At 56.2% G+C, this 18854-nt stretch overlaps 11 protein-coding genes across 11 annotated transcripts; 6 read left to right on the forward strand and 5 right to left on the reverse strand.

The window, feature by feature from the left end:
• Positions 1 to 18: 18 nt before the first annotated feature.
• On the forward strand, positions 19 to 1980 carry J3D65DRAFT_451950 (zinc-binding dehydrogenase). Its single transcript, XM_066796363.1, has 2 exons — positions 19 to 623; positions 679 to 1980. Exons 1-2 carry the CDS (start codon positions 395 to 397, stop codon positions 1608 to 1610), a joined length of 1161 nt encoding a protein of 386 aa, XP_066654121.1. The 5' UTR covers positions 19 to 394; the 3' UTR covers positions 1611 to 1980.
• Positions 1981 to 2100: 120 nt separating this feature from the next.
• On the reverse strand, positions 2101 to 4451 carry J3D65DRAFT_451897 (high affinity methionine permease). Its single transcript, XM_066796361.1, has 3 exons — positions 3865 to 4451; positions 3550 to 3809; positions 2101 to 3501 (listed from the first exon to the last, which is right to left on the reverse strand). The coding sequence occupies exons 1-3, from the start codon at positions 4056 to 4058 to the stop codon at positions 2351 to 2353; spliced, it is 1605 nt and encodes a 534-aa protein (XP_066654122.1). The 5' UTR covers positions 4059 to 4451; the 3' UTR covers positions 2101 to 2350.
• Positions 4452 to 5194: 743 nt separating this feature from the next.
• Positions 5195 to 6470, forward strand: J3D65DRAFT_451577 (uncharacterized protein). The gene is made up of 3 exons (XM_066796360.1): positions 5195 to 5242; positions 5379 to 5585; positions 5673 to 6470. Exons 2-3 carry the CDS (start codon positions 5484 to 5486, stop codon positions 6153 to 6155), a joined length of 585 nt encoding a protein of 194 aa, XP_066654123.1. The 5' UTR covers positions 5195 to 5242; positions 5379 to 5483; the 3' UTR covers positions 6156 to 6470.
• A 363-nt stretch (positions 6471 to 6833) lies between these two features.
• Positions 6834 to 7812, reverse strand: J3D65DRAFT_669465 (uncharacterized protein; the record flags this gene model as incomplete). Its single annotated transcript, XM_066803203.1, has 3 exons — positions 6834 to 7142; positions 7205 to 7444; positions 7564 to 7812. The coding sequence occupies 3 exons, from the start codon at positions 7810 to 7812 to the stop codon at positions 6834 to 6836; spliced, it is 798 nt and encodes a 265-aa protein (XP_066654124.1).
• Positions 7564 to 8991, forward strand: J3D65DRAFT_631106 (uncharacterized protein). The gene is made up of 2 exons (XM_066800886.1): positions 7564 to 8093; positions 8147 to 8991. Exons 1-2 carry the CDS (start codon positions 7900 to 7902, stop codon positions 8625 to 8627), a joined length of 675 nt encoding a protein of 224 aa, XP_066654125.1. The 5' UTR covers positions 7564 to 7899; the 3' UTR covers positions 8628 to 8991.
• Positions 8500 to 9745, reverse strand: J3D65DRAFT_451480 (uncharacterized protein). The gene is made up of 3 exons (XM_066796358.1): positions 8974 to 9745; positions 8600 to 8925; positions 8500 to 8537 (listed from the first exon to the last, which is right to left on the reverse strand). Exons 1-2 carry the CDS (start codon positions 9591 to 9593, stop codon positions 8748 to 8750), a joined length of 798 nt encoding a protein of 265 aa, XP_066654126.1. The 5' UTR covers positions 9594 to 9745; the 3' UTR covers positions 8500 to 8537; positions 8600 to 8747.
• Positions 9746 to 10113: 368 nt separating this feature from the next.
• J3D65DRAFT_631111 (40S ribosomal protein uS8) lies at positions 10114 to 11154 on the forward strand. Its single transcript, XM_066800887.1, has 3 exons — positions 10114 to 10164; positions 10368 to 10549; positions 10732 to 11154. Exons 2-3 carry the CDS (start codon positions 10417 to 10419, stop codon positions 10989 to 10991), a joined length of 393 nt encoding a protein of 130 aa, XP_066654127.1. The 5' UTR covers positions 10114 to 10164; positions 10368 to 10416; the 3' UTR covers positions 10992 to 11154.
• A 101-nt stretch (positions 11155 to 11255) lies between these two features.
• Positions 11256 to 13375, forward strand: J3D65DRAFT_631114 (histidine phosphatase superfamily). Its single transcript, XM_066800888.1, has 4 exons — positions 11256 to 11462; positions 11644 to 11924; positions 12388 to 12888; positions 12944 to 13375. The coding sequence occupies exons 1-4, from the start codon at positions 11427 to 11429 to the stop codon at positions 13056 to 13058; spliced, it is 933 nt and encodes a 310-aa protein (XP_066654128.1). The 5' UTR covers positions 11256 to 11426; the 3' UTR covers positions 13059 to 13375.
• Positions 13173 to 14443, reverse strand: J3D65DRAFT_631118 (60S ribosomal protein uL22). The gene is made up of 4 exons (XM_066800889.1): positions 14364 to 14443; positions 14027 to 14240; positions 13734 to 13921; positions 13173 to 13680 (listed from the first exon to the last, which is right to left on the reverse strand). Exons 1-4 carry the CDS (start codon positions 14364 to 14366, stop codon positions 13525 to 13527), a joined length of 561 nt encoding a protein of 186 aa, XP_066654129.1. The 5' UTR covers positions 14367 to 14443; the 3' UTR covers positions 13173 to 13524.
• A 108-nt stretch (positions 14444 to 14551) lies between these two features.
• J3D65DRAFT_574548 (fibrillarin) lies at positions 14552 to 16155 on the forward strand. Its single transcript, XM_066797657.1, has 5 exons — positions 14552 to 14760; positions 14869 to 14970; positions 15023 to 15271; positions 15324 to 15416; positions 15468 to 16155. The coding sequence occupies exons 1-5, from the start codon at positions 14655 to 14657 to the stop codon at positions 15866 to 15868; spliced, it is 951 nt and encodes a 316-aa protein (XP_066654130.1). The 5' UTR covers positions 14552 to 14654; the 3' UTR covers positions 15869 to 16155.
• A 709-nt stretch (positions 16156 to 16864) lies between these two features.
• J3D65DRAFT_604789 (uncharacterized protein) lies at positions 16865 to 17640 on the reverse strand (the record flags this gene model as incomplete). The annotated part of the gene is made up of 2 exons (XM_066798301.1): positions 16865 to 17245; positions 17323 to 17640. The coding sequence occupies 2 exons, from the start codon at positions 17638 to 17640 to the stop codon at positions 16865 to 16867; spliced, it is 699 nt and encodes a 232-aa protein (XP_066654131.1).
• Between the last annotated feature and the right edge of the window lie 1214 nt (positions 17641 to 18854).

Below are 18854 nucleotides of genomic sequence, written 5' to 3' on the forward strand. Positions count from 1 at the left end.
CCCTAAACAAATCTGGCTGTGTTAGCACTACGCCTATTCCAAACGATGGCTTTTCCTAGGCGTACTCATTGACAATTCCACAGTTGGAAAGAGTTCAAAGGCGACTGATGACTGCTCCTTGGAGTAAAGAAAGGTTTTGCGGCTCCCGGGTCTATGCATGTCTTGCCGACGGCGCGGCAGCATCCCCGCACGTTCTCCATGCCCCTCCGACTACAACTGCTGCGATAAGCTAAACCCCACTACTACCGCAGTCGATACCGGTCCTGAACGACCTTCATTTCTCACAATGTTTCCGAGCGAAAGACAGTACTTTCTAATTGCCATTGGCCTCCCTAGCCTCGACTCAAGATCTCAAAAGCACCATCCATTGCCTCCTCCCTTGCCGCTCTAAGCAATGGCAGACCAAGTTTCTCCAATCAAGACGCAAGCTCTTGTGTCGCGAGGGCCCTTCTCCGAGGGCAAATGGGCCATTGAAGACGTGACGCTGAGAGAACCTAGGGAAGACGAGGTAGTTGTCGAGATTGTCGCTTCTGGCATCTGCCATACCGACCTCCACTGCGGCAATACTCGAGACGACCAAGGCGTGCCCGCCGTCTTCTATCCGCGCGTCCTTGGACACGAAGGTATGTTCAAAAAGCACCATTGTGACTTGAAGACTGCAGACTCACCACGATATAGGATCTGGCTACGTTACAAAAGTCGGCAGCGCCGTCACGACGGTCCGTCCAGGCGACGCCGTGCTCCTCTCCTTTGCCTATTGCGGCACCTGCCACGTCTGCCTCACCGGCCCTCCATCGCACTGCACGCGCTTCTTCGAAATCAACTTTGTCGGCGAGCCCTCCTTTTCCAAACCAGACGCCGGGGCAAATGACAGCATCCACGGGCGCTTCTTCGGGCAGAGCAGCTTCGCAAAGCACACGGTCGTATCGTCCAAAAGCGTCGTCAACGTGTCCAGCCTCAACCTCTCGCGCGCCGACCTCCAGCTCCTCGCGCCGCTCGGCTGCGGCCTGCAGACGGGCAGCGGCACCGTCATCAACGTCGCTGCCGCCGAGCCGAGCGACAGCATCGCCATTCTGGGCCTGGGCGGCGTCGGGCTGGCGGCCGTCATGGCGGCCAAGATGTGCGGCTGCGCGGCGATTGTGGGCATCGATCGCGTGGCCTCGCGGCTGGAGCTCGCGCGGTCGCTCGGCGCGACGCACACGATAGACACGAGCGGGCTCGCGCCGGCGCAGGTGGCAGACGCGATTCGCGACGCGACCGACGGCTTGGGCGCGACCGTCTGCATCGACACGTCGGCGTCGCCCGCCCTCGTCGCCGCGCTGCTCGACGGCACGCGCTACATGGGCCGCGTGATCCAGGTTGGTACCGGCATGCCCGATGCCACGCTGAGCCTCCACATGCAGTCGTTCATGGTCAGCGGCAAGACGTATCGCGGCGCGGTGCAGGGACACTGCCGTACCGACGAGTCGATTCCGCAAATGGTGCGCTGGTGGCGGGACGGCGTCTTTCCTGTCGAGCGGCTCGTGCAGTTTTGGGGCGTCAAGGAGTTTGAGAAGGCCGTGGCGGAGATGGGGAAGGGCGAGGTTGTCAAGCCTGTGTTGGTGTGGTGATGAGTGGGTTGCTCGAGTCGATAGGCTGCTTACAGTTTTGAAGGCTTGCTGTCAAGTTAGTTGGCTCTGTGCCCGTCTGAACCCTTGTCTGTTGGCGAGCAGCTTGGTACGGAAAGGATGGATTCAAGTCATACACTATGGACCCTCGGACCCTGCTTTTCCCCTGGGTTGCCGGCGCAAAGTGACGCTTTATACGCATAAACGGTCCTCGTCCAGCGCGATCAACCATTACTCTCCACATCACCAATTCATTGCCAACTTCTCTATCCGCCCTCTTAACGAAGTCTCGCAGCGCCACGGTGCCAGTGACCCATCCAAAGATACACTGGCAAACACTCGTCGCTTAACCACGCTCCAGCCTTCCTGGACAATAGAAAGACTTTTTCCTGTCCCGTTTCTCCCCTGTCATCTTTCGTTTCCTCATCCCATCTTTTCCTGGATCAAGGCTGCCCGCCACGAAAGTCTGGGCGGGTGGATACTCAGGGTCGGCGGTATTCCAACCGAGAGGGAGGGCGGGCTGCCCTCCCTGGCAGTGAATCACTTTCACCGAAAGTCATATATCTGAGGATGACTGTTGACGAGTAGCATTCGTCCTTTTAAAAAGAAGGAGATCGAGGAGCGTTCGACCACCGCCGCAGCAAAGGCGCCAAACAACTTTTCCATGCCATACGTAGCTAATCCCCCATGCAATTTTCTCCCGTTAGATCAAACCCATCCACCACCGTGTTCACTCACTCCAATCAATCGCGGTGCTTCTTGTAAACAATCACTCGCGTGCCGTCGGTCAACTTCTCGTGCACTGGCTCCAGCCTATACTTGCCCAACCACGGCAACAGCTTCCTCCACACAGCCCAATAAACGACGCTCAGCACCAGGATCGAAATACCGACGATGGGGTAAAGCCAGTACGGCAGACTGGTGTCTCCCTTGCCGCCCGGCGGCCGCAAGAAGGGGGCAATGAGCAAAAAGCACTGCGCCGCCAGGTAGAAGATGGCGACGGGCCACCACACGCGAAAGGGGCGTGGGGCGTGCGGCTCGCTGTAGCGCAGCCAGAAGAAGCCGATGACGACGAACGTGTTGATGACGCTGGATGGGTACCCCTCGACGTCGAGGATGAAGTTGTACGCGTCGCCAAAGGGGATGGCCACGATGACGATGAAGCTCGGTATGAAATGGAGGAGCAAGCCGGAGGACGGCGAGCCAAACGGCCACGAGCTCGCCCAGAAACGGGGAAAGGGGATGACGCCCTCTTTGGCGAGTTCCTGGTTGACTCGAGCTTGCGCAAATGTCACCGTCATGACGTTGCCAAGAGCTGAGATTGCGACCAGCACGCTGAGCGCGCGTGCGCCGGCGCTGTTGAAGACTTTGGTCATGAAGTAGCTTGCAATCGTGACCCCTGAGTTTTCCAGTTCTTCAATCGTGCCTACACTAAAGTATGCCACGTTTGCGAGCAGGTACAGCACGCCGCAGATACCGAGACCAAGCGGACCAGCTATTTTGAGCGTGCGCACTGGATTCTTCACTTCGTTGAGAACGTTGGCTGCATTGCTCCAGCCCGTGTAGCTGTTGAGCACTTTGAAGAGCGCCGTTGCGTAGAGGTTGCCGCTTGTAGCACTGCCGGCGAAGGAGTTGTGGAAGTTGGCGTATGGGTCCGGGATTTTGGAGCTTGAGCCTCCAAGTACGGCCCATCCAGTTACTACGATGAAGCAGAGGGTGAATATCTTGATCAGGCCAATGACGTTCATGCCTTTGACTCCGGTTCCTGGGAAGAAGGTATGGAGGACCGTTACAAAGGAGATGACGGCAATTGCGATGCCGCGTTTCTCCCATTCAGTGGCGGTGCGTCCTGCTGCGACGATGATATTGGAAGCAAAAACGATGCATCCAGATGCTGAAAAAGGGTCAGCAGGGGGAGTAAGAAACAATTGGCACAACATACCGGTAAATCCGAGCAGCACAGCTTGAGTTGCAAAGACGGTCGTAGCAAGAAGTTTTGGGTGTTTGTATGCTGCCTCAAGGTAGGGCTTTTCTCCTCCACTTCGCGGAATCATACAACCAAGCTCCAACCAGATGAAGAGGCCGGCAAAACTGAGGAGCAAACCCAGGGTCCATAGCAGTAGTGCAGCGCCGACACTTCCGGTACTTTCGGTAATGGACGAAGGCGTCGAAAAGATGCCAGTGCCTATTATTCGACCGATGCTGTGAAATTTGGGTCAGCTCCGCGCATTTCGTCGAAGCATTTGCCAAAACATACATGAGAAAGGTGGTCGAGAACAAACCCAAGTGACGACCAAGCCCTCCTGCTGCCGTTTCCGACAGGGCCAACTCTCCGACGGGAGGACTGTGCTCTTCGTTTGGTATGTCAGACGAGTCCTCCGTTGAAGACGTTTCCGCCGCTGGAGTCGAGCTGGCGAATGGCCGTTTGAAAGTCTGCAAGAGGTTCGCCATTACTGTTTACCGCAAGAGGAAGACAAGCTTGCACGGCAAACGGCCTTTATTAGTTTGAGTTTCGGCAGCTGCACCTAGTCAAAAGCTTGATGACCATTAGTCGGGCCAATTACTAGCTGATGGGGTGCGGTGGACCCTTGAAATGATTTGTGATGCTGGTATCAATGGTCCACGCGGCGCGCAGCGGCTCACGGCAACGCATGCAAGGGAGTGGAAAGGAAATTTCGGTACATGCTCCGCGTGAGCACGGCTTATCGCCATGTACGTTGGGGATTGCGAATATGTAGTGCAGCAATTCGGTTGCTTTTTGGCATGACGTGCTAGCTGTCGAAGCTTGCGCATCCATAGTCCTTGCGAGCCTTACCGACTCGTGACTAGCGGACGGCTGCAGCGCTGACTCTGTTGGCCATGTTTGAAACTTTGCATGAGTGGCCGAAAGTGGCTGATCTTTGAGGGTTGCATCGTCTCTGGGATGAAGAAGCCAGCGCCCGGAGACCGAGGTTGTGAACAAGAAGTGGTGGTTATCGCCGGGCACTGTCCATGCTGATGCTGATACCCTGACACCCTTGAGCTGTTGTGCCGCACGCCGACAGCACCAACAACGCAATCTCCCTTCTTTTCGGGGGGCCCAAATTCGCTTGACCTGCTCTTAGTGTTGTGGTCCAGGCTTGGTGAAAAAGTCGCGTCTGACAAGAGGTAGACCGGCGGGTGCTACGCCGCATCCATGTTGCTTGAAACTTACGCAATCGCTCGACTTAGTACCTCGAACTTTCATTTTTTTGGCCTTCATCTTCTTTCTGTAGTACAGGCTGACTTTCTCGACAGTTGTAGTTTGAGAAGCGTTTGGTTCCTAAAACGTACGCCGACCGTCGTGCTAGGAAAGACAGACATCAGCAATGACAGCGGTCGGAGAGCAAAAGCAGAAGCAAAAGAGCATTGCATCGTCACAAAATGAAGATATCGAATACTGCCGCGCGGTGTAACAAGCCAGGACAAGAGCTGCGGCGCACAAGCGTCTTGAAGAGCGCGGGCCTGATCAGGCGCAGGGGCGAAATCAGGGGTAGGGGAAGGAAATGGAAAAGCAGAAAGCTGATGTCAGGCTGGATCGAGATGTCATTGAAGATCGAGAAGCAGGAGACGCAAAAGTTGGAATCGTGTGGCGCCATCAAACGGGTCCAACGTAGGTGAGCGGCGGGATGATGTCACCATGAGTACATGCCAAACTGAGGTGAGAGCAAACCAACAACAACCTCTTACATCATTGCGCCTGCCTCCTGCTCACGCGGGGTACAAGAGAGCCGCAATCCTTCTCTGCTACAGCCTCCGTCATTCATCACACCAACTCTCTCATCACACGACCTCCAACCAATCCATCTTCTCCAACAACACCAACTCTTTTCCGACCTCCAAAACTCCAACTCCAACATGTCTGTCACCAGGGACGAGAACGCAATCAAGGGTGTCTCCAACCAGCCCGGCGAGTTTCACGCGCGCGTCCCTCCTTCGGAACCTCTCGAGACTGGCGGCGTAAGTACCTCTGCTTCCCCCCTCTCACGCTGACCCCTTATCCCCTCGCCACTTTTGAAAATCAACCAAAGCTTACACCCCACCCAGCACAAGCCCGGTGTCCTAGCTTCAGAGGCCGACCGCGCACCTGAATTCCACGCAGAAGCATACCCACCGGGCTCGGCACCCACATCGAAGACGCACCAGCCCAACCCTGACCCCACCGACACGGCAACGGGCCCAGCACATGCCTCCGCCGCCGACACCATCCCCGGATCCACCAGCGCCTCTGTGCACACTGGACTGGGCCACCCCGGCTCAGGCCAGACGAGCGCTGAACTCCACCACGACGGCCAGGCGCACCGTGACCACCAGCGCGGCGGCCTGGCTGGCCTGGCACAGGGCGGCCTCGTCGGCAACAAGGGAGAGACAGTGAGCGGGAAGGTCCCCGGCTTCGAGAGCCAGAGAGGATTGGACAAGGAGCTCGGCGACGGAGCTGCGAGCGTAGGAAACAGGGGCAACGTTGGCGGTCCGGCTGCGGAGGAGAGAATTCCGGTGTCGAGCGAGCAGCTGGCTTCTGAGAGACAGTAGAACGGATGAGGCTTGAAGGGTAGTGGAAGGGAATGTCAGGAATTGGCGACTCGCCTACGAGACATGAATGCATGAATTTAGTCTGCCGACTTCTTCAACTGTTTGGCCCCTCTGCTATTCATGCTACACCCACGCAAAAAATCAGTTCGTGAGCCATTTCAACGAGAAATCCTCCAAGTAAATGTTGCGCTCCATAATCATCATGGCATCCATAACGCCACACGCAAATGTTCCCAAAATTCCACGAAACGTATTGAAGTCAGAATAATGAGCAAGCCATCTCGTCAACGAGAAGGCTCCGTCCTCAGGGGTTGTGCCGACTTCTCGGCTCGGCTCGAATCGAGACAATGCAACCATCATTCCGTCCCTCCATGTGTCTCGTTTCAATACTTGGTTCGGCGGGGGCGTATTCTCTTCCAGCGGCGTAGCGACTTGGTCAACCTAGGCGCACGCAAAAGCAGACGCGTCAGCCAGTGCGGTGAGATGGTTGGCGGATAAAAAGGCGAAGTAGAGGCGACAAGCAGTGAGCGAGTGAGCTGTCGAAAACGTCGTGCAAGATGAACAGAACAGCCAACACCGCCGCAGCCGCCGCTGCGAGCAAACAAGCCAGATCAATCCAACAAGCAGGTTGCAACCAATCAACAAAACAAGGCGTTAACAGCAACAACAACGACGCAATCAATACCTCGAAGGCGCCATATTCCGCAGCGGCTGGACCGAGACGTGCGTCTCCTTCCGCGTGCCAGCGCCGAGCTCCTCGTCTTTGGCAGCGGCAGCCACGTCGGTGGTCGCGGTGCTGTTCTCCGTGTCGGAGCGCGAGTTGGGGCCCAGATGCATATTCATTTCGACGACGGAGCTGGTCTCCTGCCACTGCTGCTTGCGGTTCTTGTGCGCGTGCCACTTGTCGACGACCCAGCCGAGCACCGCGCCCACCAGCATGATGGCTTGCAGCAGGAAGACGACGAGGGACGTGTAGTGGGCGAATTTCTGCTCCGGCATCAGCGTTTGCTATAATTTGTGCGAGTCCTAGATCGAGGAATCATGCGTACCGACTCCGCGCACAGAGTTCCAAACTGGTGGTTACTGACGCCGCTCGGCACGGCCGCGTTGACGTTCAGTGGCCGCTGGTTCCGAAGCTTGCACGTCCACGTCTGAATCGTCTCGGTCCGCGGACTGGCGTAGTTGAGGACGTGTACGTAAACGACGATGGAGAGGGTGACCGAGGCCGACGGCAACGTGAGGAGAATGCTTAGAAAAGCAAAGTGCGTGGGTCTTTTGGGGAGATTGAACTGCACATGCGAGCAAGGCCCCAATTGAGGCGCAGCCGGTTAGCTTCTCCAATTGCTTGTTTCGGACCGCGGTGGTGGTGAGACTGCAGAGTGTCGCAGCTGGTGCGCTTTTGGCTTACCTTGGGTACGAAGCATAAGATGATGAAGGCGAGCGTCGTCACGGTTGAGAAGGCGGCCGACCCGATCAGCGAGTTTGTTCCCCGTACGTTGAAGTGCTCGCTCCATAGTGGGAGCCAATATGGATTAGTGCCGGATTGCCCGCGGTAGGTTTGGAGCGTGTGGCCCGCCGTGCCCATGATGGCGACGCTGAGGCAAAAGACGAGTGCTGCAAGGCACACTTGTGCCATCTGAACCCCCGAGAGCTTCATTTTGTCCAAATCTTGGAAGAAAAAATGAAGTGGTGAAAATGTACGGTATGTTTGAAAAACTTGACTCAAAGGTAGAATAGAATTGAAATGGCACAGGATCAACAGCGCCTGGAATTCGACAAAAAGAGAGGCGATTGGGGAGCGAATGCTCAGCACAGCGATGGTATCCGTCAATCGTCGCTGGGGCTTTCTGTCGTTTATACGGCAGACATTCACTTCGATTGTCCCCCGCTCAGACACCAGCGGCTAACAGAGCGCGGGATGCGCCACAGCACCTGCACGTCTGGATTTTTGACAGGGCTCCAAACAAAAAAGACCGCATCGAGAAACTCAGAATAGATTATGTCACTTTTCCGGCGGTCGATTCGGGTCGAAAATGGCGCCAAATTGCTGGAGTCGCCGACAAGCCTTGTGCTGAGCGCCAAACGGTCCTCTGCTCGTCGAATCAAGCTTCAAGGACGCGGGATGACAGCATTCGCGAGCTGCAGGGGCTCTTTGTGAAACGAATGCGAGCAATTGTATCCAAGGGACTGTGGTCTCCTGCGTTGCTATTCGAAGACCGCAATCCTGACCAGGCGCTTGCAGGAAACTGGTCCGAGGCTCTGATTGGTGGGTTGCTCGCAATGGGCGGGCGCTTATCCAGCATGTGTGCGACCCATGCGGTCTCGAGCAGTTCAAGCACCACAAGGCGGATGATCGCTTGGAATATCCGAGGGAGCGGTCGACTGACTGGAGTAAGAGGAATAGGGCTGATGGCTCAAGAGGGTGGGATGTGGGCCAAACATACCTCGAACCAACAACTGAAAACCCTGTGATTTGAAGTAAACTGTGTCAAGCATTTTCGTCTCTTTGCCGACCACTGGTCATCAAAACACTGACGGTTTACACTTTGAGACCGACGACAAAATGTCAAAGGAATACATTCGCAGCGCGATCTAGAGCTGGCCAGTCAGACTTCCACCAAACGACCATTTACTTCGTCCAGCGGAGGCTTTGTTCTTTCCCTTGTGCAAAGGATGCTCCTTCTCCCATCGCTCGTCTTCTTTGAATGCTTCGATGGCAGCATCCAAGTTGTAGTCGTGTTGTTTGAGGTAAAGCAGAGCAATGTCATAACTGGAAGGACTGTCAGCGATTTCGAGTGCGGGGAGCAAGTTGACCTACTCTGAAACTTTACACGCTACCATCCATCGCCGTACTTTGGCCTTTCGGGCTTCTTCCTCTTCGCCCTCGACCGGACGTGGGCTCAGACTGACACCTCCTTTGTAGTATTCTCCTGGTATCAAAACAGTGCGTCGCCCGACGAGCAAATGGTCGGCAAATACGTTGTTTGTTTTCCTCAGCGCATTCACCGGCACACCATATGCCAGGGAAAGGGACGCGACGGTGTCGTTTTCTGGGTCTACAAAGTGTAGGACATCAGGGGCGTGCTCGCCGGACTTGGTCTGCGGCACATCAATGGAATCACTTGGAGAGTATGGCGGAGGTCTTTCGTTCAACTCGACGGGAGCCAGAGTCGCGTGAGAAGGCCGAGGCGACGCAGGTGGCGAGTACGCTGGCGGATCTCGGAGACCTTGAGGAAGAGAAGACGGCAACGACGATACTTGACAGAAAGGACAGTAGGTAGCAAAGCGCGGGTTGTCGGTCATGCAGCGCGCACAGATGGCGCGTCCGCAACAGTCAAGCCGGCGTTCATGCTGGGCTGGTTTCTCCGTCTTCTCGTCGTAAGTAGGCGGGATGGTGGAGAGGAGGGACGCGCAGGTGCAGCAAGCTTCCGAAGACATTTCGAAGATGATGCGCGTGGAATAGAGCAAAGGCTGCTGTGATCCAAGGTGTTGGAGATGGATCAGGGTGATGTCGTTATCGACGCGTTAAATGAGCTGGACCCTCGCCCGAGGACCAAGTAGTTGACATCACTAGCTGCGGTAGGATGGGCAGGATGAGGTTGTGGCCGGTAGTCGGGCGTGGCTTGAGGACGATGCTCGATGCAACAGGACATTTTCCGACAGGTTTGTCGGGCTTGAGGATATTGAAAAGCTTTGAAGGTGGTCTCTTATAGTCTCGTTGTATTTTCCCCTGGTTCGAGCTTTCAAAGACGAGAGCGAAGTCGTGAAATGTGAGAGGTGTTGAGGATGGTCCGGCCACGTCTTCTCCAGATGGACAACCCAATGCGGAGCAGCCCAGCGCGGCAGTCGGGAGGTGCGTTATCTTGACCACCTTATCTTAGCGCCAACGCTCGGGCCTCGCTAAGCGAGCGCACCGCGAAAACGAATTCGCGAGGCCGCAAACTTCAACATCGCGACGCCGACAACCACGACCAGCACGCTTCGACAACCCCATCCCGTCCTCCTCGAGGTATGTCTGATTTCGAAATGGGAGTGCCCTTCAGGTAGCCTGGAGGAAGCAATCATTGCCGGCCGGGCTGGAAATGCCTAGGCGCGCGCCTTGACACGCTTCCCCCTTCGCGACACGAGCTGAAGAACCCTTTTGGTCTCGTTACCTGGGGGCACTCTTTGCGCTCTAGGGCTACTGAAGGCTAATGTTTTCTCCGCTTGCAGATACCTCAGTTAGCCAAGAGCCACTCGAGAATCTCTAGCAACCGTCAAAATGGTCAAGACTAGCGTGCTCAACGACGCCCTCAACGCCATCAACAATGCCGAGAAGGCCGGCAAGCGCCAGGTCCTGATCAGGCCCTCGTCCAAGGTCATTGTCAAGTTCCTCCAGGTCATGCAGAAGCACGGTATGTTCGAACTTTTTTCTTACAATCGGGCTGATAACTAGCCACTGGTTGAGACTGCCCCACAACCAATGGCCTTTAAGTGTCCGAAAGATTGAATCTGCGAAGATCTTACACGTTCTCTGATTCTCCGTGATGTTCAACGTTTAATCTTTCGCAACAATTCGCTAACAACTCGTTCGCAGGCTACATCGGCGAGTTCGAGGAGGTCGACGACCACCGCAACGGCAAGATCGTCGTCCAGCTCAACGGCCGCCTCAACAAGACCGGTGTCATCAGCCCCCGCTACAACGTCCAGCTCCGCGACCTCGAGAAGTGGGTTGTCAAGCTCCTTCCCTCGCGTCAATTCGGCTGCATCGTCCTCACCACCTCTGCCGGCATCATGGACCACGAGGAGGCCAGGAGAAAGCACGTCGCTGGCAAGATCCTCGGTTTCTTCTACTAGAATGTTGGCTAGCTGTAGGAGGACTGGGAAAAAGGACATCGAGGGGGTCAAAAAAAGGCATATCAATCGGTGAACGCGTGCCAGTTTTGCATCAAGCGCACCGAATTCTGAAATTAGAAATGCAACCCACTTTACGACCGAAGATCAGGCCGTACACCATTAATTTCAAGTTCCCGTGAATTCTCTGATCAAGTGACGTCAAGCCTTAAACAGCTGGCCTAAAACCCGTAGTCTCTCAGTCATCAGGAGTTGGTCAAGCATCTGGCTATACGAGATTTGTTCTTTCGAATTTCACTGGTCAAGCCCCAAGTCCAAACGTGGTGTTGAACCGAGGCAGTGTTTCATTCTCTCCTCGTGCTTTAGCCGGATCATCACCGTCACCCCGCCCAGACAGATCAACGCTCAACACCAAGACAAACCCCCGACACTTTCAAGATGGTCCTGGAAACCATTTACGTTGTGCGCCACGGAGTAAGTTGCCCAGCACATTTAATCATGCTTCAGCCCTATAGAATCAGCGGATCGACAGGGCCCTAGTCCCCGCATCCAACCCATGGCAAGGGACTCGCGATGCCTGCGACCTGCGAGTCTAATTGCAGGGCCTTGCGACAACACAAGACAGCATGTGCTAACTTGGTGCCGCAATGTCTAGTTCCGCATGAACTGGGTGGTGAACCCAAACACCGGCGAATACAAATCCAACATTACCACGACCCCGACCGGCATCCCTTCAGACCCGGCACTAGCAAGCTATGGCGAACAGCAGGCAGCGCAACTGGCCGAGAAGCTGCTGTCGCTAGACCCTCCCGTCGACGCCGTCTACTCTAGTCCCTTCTACCGCTGCCTGCAGACGCTGAAGCCCACGGCCGAGAAATTGTTTGGGGAGGGAGGTAGACTGGCTGGTCAGAGCATCAAGGTGGAGAATGGACTTGGGTATGTGGACACCCTCTCCTACCCAGAGCCCAGCGCGCGAATGCTCCAAAACCGCACACAGTGCAGCGCGCGAATGCTTCAGAATCGGACGCAGCACAACGCATGGATGCTCCAGGACCGGACGCAGCAGAGCGCGAGAATGCTCCAGGCCTGGACGCAGCACAGCGTGCGAATGCTTCATAACCGGACGCAGCACAGCGCGCGAATGCTCCAGGACTGGACACAGCACATCGCGTGGATGCCCCAGGACCGGACGCCATGAATGCTCCTGCGCTGGATGCATTGCTACGCAGCGTATGAGTGCTCCTAAACTGGACGCAGTGCAGCGCGTGAATGCTCCTGAACGGGATAATGCGCTATGCGCGAATGCTCCACCATCGTATAGAGCGCAGCGTGCGAATGCTCCAGAGGCGCACAAAACCATGAATATACAATACAGAGGCTAACAAGTACGCCGGTACAGCGAATTCTACGGCCTTGCCCGCTTCGACCACCCCTCACCCGCGCCGCTCGCAGTGCTGTCAACGCATTTCCCCACCCTACTGGATGAGGACTACAACCCGCTGCTCGTGCCGTCAACCAACGGCGAGTCGATCCCAGACCTCCACGACCGCATCGCATACACGCTGCACCGCGTCATCGAGCAGCTGGATGCTGACCCGCGCGGACCACGCACGCTGCTCATCTGCACGCATGCCGCCAGCATGATCGCCATTGGCCGCACACTGACGGGCCGCATGCCGCCTGACGAGGGCGAGGAAGACTTCAAGTGCTTCACCTGCTCGCTGAGCCGCTTCGACCGCCGTGGCACCGCCGGCCAGGTCGACGTCGAGAGGTGGGACGTCAGCAAGCCGCACGACATTCCCCGCGTGCCTTGGAGAGATGGCCGCGGCGTGGGTGGCGGCTGGGACTGCAAGATCAACGGCGACTGCAGCTTCTTGAGCGGCGGCGAGGAGCGAGGCTGGTGAGTTTGATATACTGCCCTTATGCGAGAGTCAAGTTTGCTGACGGCGTCATAGGAAATTCTCCGGCGATGAGGCCTTCTTGACGGATCCCAATGCGTTCAACGACAAGATCAACACGGGAGAGCCGATCCCATCCACCAGCTCCGCAGCAGACGCGTCCAAGCTGTGAGTGGAGGGTTGTCTCGAGGCAACAGGAGTCGGCGTTGACAATGGGCTTGTGTTCACTTTTCCGGCACGCAGAGATACCTCGGAGGTTGAGAGAAAGCAGAGCATAGACAGGAATGGGAAATAGACTCGTCTTCGTTTCGAAAGTACATAAGTTTGAGGTGGATCCGCAGGTGCTTTACGAGGCAGCAGCTGCAAATGCACTTTTCTACTTTGCCTCATCTCTCCCCGGCTTGCCATGTCGTGGCTTTGGGCAGCTTCTTGTCACGACTGGCGCAGGATCGCAGAGTCCAATTGGTCGAATCGATTTTTTTTAGCAACGTGATATCGTAGACCTCGAGTGAGGTGAAAAAAGCGCATGTGTTGCCCATGCATCCATCCGACCTCAAAAGACTCTCGAAACACCGACACTAGGTCCCGTAAACCCCATTTTGTCCGTTTCATTTCCCGAACCACCCCACTACGTCCGTTTAAGCAGTAATGGCCTGGCGGACGCGGAGACCACGCTGCCTGGAGTTGAGGCGAGCCTCCTCACGGTGGGCAACCTGGGGGGACTTCTGGACAACCTCCTCGCCCTCGGTGAGGATCAGCTCGATGTGGCAAGGGTTGGACATGTAGGGGTTGATCTGAATGCTTGTTAGTCCCATGGCTTGGTTTACCCCGGATTTGCCAAACATACGCGACCGTGCGCACGGTAAGTGCGCCTCCTCTGCTTAGGGGCCTGGTTGACCTGGATGTGCTTGACGATGAGGTTGCTGGTGTCGAGGCCCTTGGTGTCGGCGTTGGCCTCAGCGTTCTTGAGAAGGCCGAGAAGGAACTCGGCGGACTTGACGGGCCAGCGGGCCTTGGAGACGCCGAACTGCTTGCCTGTGGTTGCGCCGTCTCAGTAATTGTCCTTGTCTTGAAGGTGTTGCATTTCCGTTTCCCACGGCCCAATGCAAAAATTCCCATTCTGCGACGGACACGACTCACCCTGAGCGCAGCGGCCAGTGCTGCCAGCGTACCTCCTCATGGGGACGGCCTCAACCTTCTCGGTGACATTCTCGAGGTACTTGGTGGCACGGTCGAGCTTCCAGCCGTTGATGGCCTGGGCGGTTTCCCGGGTGTTCTTGAAGGAGACGCGGAGGTAGGAACCACGAGCGCGAGCGCTCTTTGCGGAGTCGATGTGGGTGGCAGCGTAGCGGACCTAGAAATGGAGAGCCTGCGTCAGCCCTCGTGCGCTGGATTGCGTCGTCGCCCAGAGGCTCGTGGGGGAGCAAAAAATTGCGAGCTCTGAAGCCGCAGCGATTCGCGGGCCGGGGATGCTCACCATCGTGGCGGTCGGGTGTCGATAGGTCCTGTGGGATTGACGGGGTGGTTGGTCGTCTCGCTGAGCAGAGGCGAGGAGGGTCGTCGGTGTTGCGATTTTTGCCCGGCGGACCGTGGGCGCTAGGGCCAAGACTCGCTTAGGCTAGCACGGCGGGCAGGAGCTGCGGCTCCGTCAAGAACTTTTTCCATAGCCAAGCTTCGGCCATTGCGAACTCCCCAACATCGATTGCCGCCCGCTCGCTCTCGTCCTTGAGCCTTTTCGACGCGAGACTCACCCTTTTAAATCCAACAAATGGCTTTTACCCCCAGAGGTGGACGCGGTGCCCCCCGCGGCGGTGGAGGTGCCCGTGGAGGGCGCGGCGCTCCGCGTGGTGGAGGCGGTCGCGGCGGTGGTAGAGGTACGATTCTCTTTTTTATTCTGCTCTCCTTTTCCTAAACTGCGCATCCACCATGATCGTTTCCCCTCTTGAACGAAATTTTTAGGTCCCATCACTGACTATTTGCAGGCGGCTTTGGCGGTGGACGTGGTGCTCCTCGCGGCGGTGGCCGTGGCGCTCCCAGAGGCGGCGGACGCGGTGGACGTGGAGGCGGCGCTCCTGGTGCCAGAGGTGCGTTCATCCTATGTCTACAGTGTGAGAGATGGTGCTAATCATCTACTAGGTGGTGCCAGGGTCATTGTCGAGCCCCACAGGCACCAAGGTGTCTTTGTCGGACGCGGAAAGGAAGACTTGCTCTTGACCAAGAACTTGACTCCCGGCGAGAGCGTCTACGGCGAGAAGCGCATCCAAATCCCCAATGCTGGCGCTGAGAACGCTACCGGTGCCAACGGCGAGTCGAGCAACACCGAGTACAGAGTGTGGAACCCGTTCAGGTCAAAGTTGGCGGCCGGTATCCTCGGTGGAATGGCTGGTAAGAAGAGAACAACCCGAGGTCTGCGAAATTGTGAAACTAATGGTGACAGATATCTACATGAAGCCTGGTAGCAAGGTGCTTTACCTTGGTGCTGCCTCCGGAACCAGTGTTTCGCACGTTGCTGACATTGTCGGCCCTACTGGTGAGTAATTCTGCCATGTACGCATACATCCATGATATTGACCTCGAGTAGGTACCGTCTACGCTGTCGAGTTCTCCCACCGTTCTGGACGTGACCTGGTCAACATGGCCACTCACCGCACCAACGTCATTCCCATCGTCGAGGACGCCCGTCACCCGCTCAAGTACCGTATGCTTGTCTCCATGGTCGACGCCATCTTCGCCGACGTTGCCCAGCCTGACCAGGCCCGTATCGTCGGTTTGAACGCCCACTTGTTCCTCAAGCAGGGTGGTGGTGTCATGGTCTCGATCAAGGCCAACTGTATCGACAGCACAGCACCTGCGGAGCAGGTCTTTGCCCGCGAGGTCCAGAAGCTTCGCGAGGAGCGCATCAAGCCCAAGGAGCAGCTCACCCTTGAGCCCTTTGAGAGAGATCACGCCATGGTCAGCGCCGTTTACCAGCGTCACGGTTGATTGCGGTGATGGTGGATTTATCTTCTTGGGTATGGGATTTCTTTCAAAAGGGCTAATCAGCATGACGCATTGAAAAGTGTCGTACTCGGAGGCTGCGGTTTCCTGGCCATGGGGCATTGTTTTTTCACCAGGGTGTAAAGTTGGCTCTAGGAGTTCAGGGCGTTAGAGTGGTGAATGAGCTACGTGGCTGTATCAAATCTCAAGCCAAATTTCCTCTGCCAGCGCGTGGTGTTTCTGTCTCGTCCTTGCTCTCGTCCAGATCATGTCCAAGTGCTTTTGCTCCGTTGAGTCACTGTCATTTTTTAGGCTAATCAAGCTAACCAAGGTTAGGTGACACGCCCTTCGCTCGTCTCATGAACCAGTCCGAAGGTCTGCCGTTAAAAGTCGATCAAAGTGCCACATTCATCCGAGATTTTGCTAGTTCCCGACCCAGCAACCAGCAAAAGACCATTTCATCCATCAGCCAGTCCTAGAATCGCAGTTTGATTCATGTCCCGTCCTCCATCCACGCTGTTGAAAAAAAGAGAAGGCAAAAGAGCAAGGAAAGAAGCCCGATATGAGGCCAAAGCAACCGGCTCAAACCGCTGCGTAGAAAGAGAATTGACCCTTCGCCGTTCTGAAATGGGGTATCGTTTGGACCACGAACGACATTGGACCGAGCAAGAAAAGCAGTAGCTGAATCGACCGACTGGAAAGAGAAAGAGGTTGTTTTTATCCGAGGGTGCAAGACTCATGTCGTGGGTATGGGTGTGGGTTGCAGAGTGGCCGTTTCTCGGATTCGTGAGTCGCCTCCGTCTAAAAAGCTGATGATGTGTTTGGAGGCAGAGGGCGTTCCCCAGCGGTCTGGAGATTCCGACGGCTACAGTTTTAGACCTTGGTCACTGAGAGCGCAGGTGGATCAGCTTCTGCGCCGAGGTAGTGTCATGGGGGACCAACTTACACGTACTCCTTCTGAAGACCGTCTTCCCAGTACCGCTTGACGCAACGTCGAGTGCCTCACGATCTGCCCTTGCCCTTGCGCAAGCCCCATGTCGACTCAACCTCCGCGAGAGACGGACACTCGTCAAGAGAATCCACAGTGGGGCTGCTCGTGGTACTCCTCCTGGAGTCGCGAACCAGCACCTTCTTTGCGCCGTGGGCCTTGATCTTCACGTTGCCAGCAGGACGAGCGCGGACAGGCGCCTTCTTCTGCTGTCGTCCCCGCGGCTCCAGGCTTCTGAGCTTTGCCTCCAAGGTCTTGGGCGCCCACAGCTGCGGCCACTCTCTGTGGGCAGCTTCTTCGGCTTCGAACCATTCGATCGGCGGGCGCGTGTCCGGGACCGACCAGCCCGTCGGCGGCTTCCAGCCAGCAGGGCGAGGCTTGTCGGAAACCCAGTGCTGTGACAAGGTATCAGTATCTGTCGCTGCTGCGCCTGTCAAGGGAGGGGGTTCGGATTGAGCGCGCGACGACTTACGAAGAAATCGGCGGCGAGACAGCTGTCCTCGTTGTGGCCCTCGTACGGCTCCCACGTCGGCGCGTCCTGGCAGTCCCACTGGAAGAGCAGGAGAGTCTTGGAGCCAGGCTTGTTCCACGAATCCAGACAGAACTTCGCATGCCACATCTGATCGTCGCCGTCTTCAAACTCGTAGTCGCGGCAGACGGCGCTCTTCTTTGCCGGCTTCTTCGCCGTTTGAGCCGTCGCCGTCTTCGTCTTCTGCTGCACCGAAGCAGCCGGCGTCTCCGTTCTCTTTGCTCGCTTCTGCAAGGCACGGATGTTCTTGGTGCGCGCCATGATGGCTCTCACGAAGCGGGGACTGTGGTTGGGATGGTGTTTTTGGAGGGTTGGGCAGATGTGGAAGGACGCGTGAAGAGCTGGATTCTGTTGGCATGTCATATGCCGGTCCATTCTGCGATCTGCGTGTGACGGTCCGCCGTCGTGAAAAACGGATATCGCGTGAAGCCTTCTGCTCGGCGTGGGGAGTCGCGCAATGTGCGGCCGGAATTGGCTAGTAACGGCTTGAATAGTCTCAACTCTCCTGCATTAAAGGCGGAGGTAGGCATTCTTCCCAAAGGCCATGCGGAGATGGACTGGGCAATAGTTAAGAATTCACGCGTTGTAAGTACTCTGCAGAGATGCGCAAACGGTAAACAATGGACAATCGTGGCGGATGGGCGGGAGGATAGCGTTTGGGGAGAAACATTTTACCGCAACTTATGCTTAAATGTCTTCCTTTGCTTCTATCATCTGTGGATGATCCGTCAAAGACATTTCAGCCCCTTAGTGTCGGTGTGGAGCTCAAGACCAGTTCTCGTTTGTTGTCCCTTGTTGATATGTACTGCGGAACCATGTCTCTCGCTTAGCTATCAAGGGATTGAAATATCGTCTCAACTCTCAAGCAATCGGTGTCTCTATGCATTCTTGTCCGGATCTTTTAAACCCGTCGAGCTAATGCAAACATGTTTGTGTCTTCTGCCGACACGGGCACACATGCATGGAGAAGATGAGAATCGAATGCCCACCCTCTTGCGTTATCTCCGCCGCTCCGCACCTCACGAGCCTCTCCTAGGTACCTGGTCAACTCTGGGGTTCCGAGCTGCAGCGACCAGCATCTGGCAGCCACTAGCACGCGAACACGGCTGAGGAGACCACGAAGTCGAACCTTCGCCCTCTGCATATGGCTATTTCGGATGGAGGGGCATCCCGCTCGTTCAGGACATTTTGCGTCTACGCATGCATATCGGATGCGGGCCGTCAGCCAGCGTTGTCCAGGTGGAGCACAATTTGTCTCCTCGGAGGCTCAAGTAATCGCATGAACGAGGACAATTGGTCAATCTCCAAATTCGATTCTAACGATTTGGGGAAGGTTCGCCGGCAGGGCATTGTTGGTGGACTCCATCAGTCAACGAATGTATTTCACCACGGCGGCATCAACGACATTGCTCTCCACGTCGGTTCTAGAAGTGATCCAGTGCGTCCAGCCCCCAACGATTCGACGCTTGACAGCT

Source organism: Phyllosticta citribraziliensis, assembly GCF_038025025.1.
Source record: "Phyllosticta citribraziliensis strain CPC 17464 chromosome Unknown J3D65scaffold_8, whole genome shotgun sequence".
Taxonomy (NCBI): Eukaryota; Fungi; Ascomycota; class Dothideomycetes; order Botryosphaeriales; family Phyllostictaceae; genus Phyllosticta; species Phyllosticta citribraziliensis.